This window comes from Melampsora larici-populina, assembly GCF_000204055.1.
Source record: "Melampsora larici-populina 98AG31 unplaced genomic scaffold MELLAscaffold_389, whole genome shotgun sequence".
Classification (NCBI taxonomy): domain Eukaryota; kingdom Fungi; phylum Basidiomycota; class Pucciniomycetes; order Pucciniales; family Melampsoraceae; genus Melampsora; species Melampsora laricis-populina.
In genome coordinates this window covers 7,015-7,866 of record NW_006769116.1, presented here as the reverse complement: position 1 = coordinate 7,866, position 852 = coordinate 7,015, and the positions used below count along the sequence as shown (strand labels likewise).

Below are 852 nucleotides of genomic sequence, written 5' to 3'. Positions count from 1 at the left end.
CGTCGGATACCCTCAGTAGAAGTACGGTTCTGTTGTGCAGCGAGTGAAGATAGTGTAGCAGCGATGTTGAAGATCACAGATGCCTTTTCATATGCCAAAGATAGTTGTGAGATTTCTTTACCCGTGAATGCATCTTTCCTGAAGAGAGTCAGACCTGATGATAAGTTTGAAGTTGATTGATACAGAAAATTATGATTACCCACCAAGGAAAAGGCACTCTCACTTCCGGAAATCGTAATTCGAGTAACTCTAGTTGACCAAAGTATTTGTAAAGTAAATCCCTCCCTACTCAACCCAAGATCAGATACATGCGACAACCCAAAATGAAGAGTATTTAGTATGTGAATGAAAGGATGCGAGACAAGACTTCGAACCTGTGACGTCACTTCCAGCACTACCCCTCAAAGCATCTTGTCGACATCGATCCAATGATAAGATTTCTTCTTTATAAGTATCAGGAGATTCTTGATAAGTTTGAGTGATAGTTTGTCGAATGGATTGACCATAAGAAACATCAGAAGTCGATTTGAATGGTACCCAAAGTAAAGGGGCTTGAGTAGTTGACATTGAAGATGAGTTTCTTGGCTTGTTGATCGACTCAGACTTTGTTGACTTGTCGTCGATTGTCTTGATCGAATTGCTGAGAAATGCTGTTCTGATGCACAACAGAGTTTCAAAACACATTTTATAGATCTCCTCGGACCTCACGGGGTCTTGATGATGTAAATTAAGATCCGAGATCAGAAGACCCGCCCAGTCGAAAATCATAACCTCCCGGATGTTTTGATTTGAGCACCCATGATCTCGTCATCGCTCGGCACACCTCGGCAAGAACACGTCTTGGACTAGTGA

General features: G+C 42.0%; 1 protein-coding gene across 1 annotated transcript; it reads right to left on the bottom strand.

The window, feature by feature from the left end:
* Nucleotides 1–10: 10 nt before the first annotated feature.
* Nucleotides 11–567, bottom strand: MELLADRAFT_114704 (uncharacterized protein; the record flags this gene model as incomplete). Its single annotated transcript, XM_007419704.1, has 3 exons — nucleotides 11–138; nucleotides 204–285; nucleotides 375–567. Coding segments are annotated over 3 exons (403 nt in total), but the record flags the coding sequence as incomplete, so codon positions are not given.
* Nucleotides 568–852: the final 285 nt, after the last annotated feature.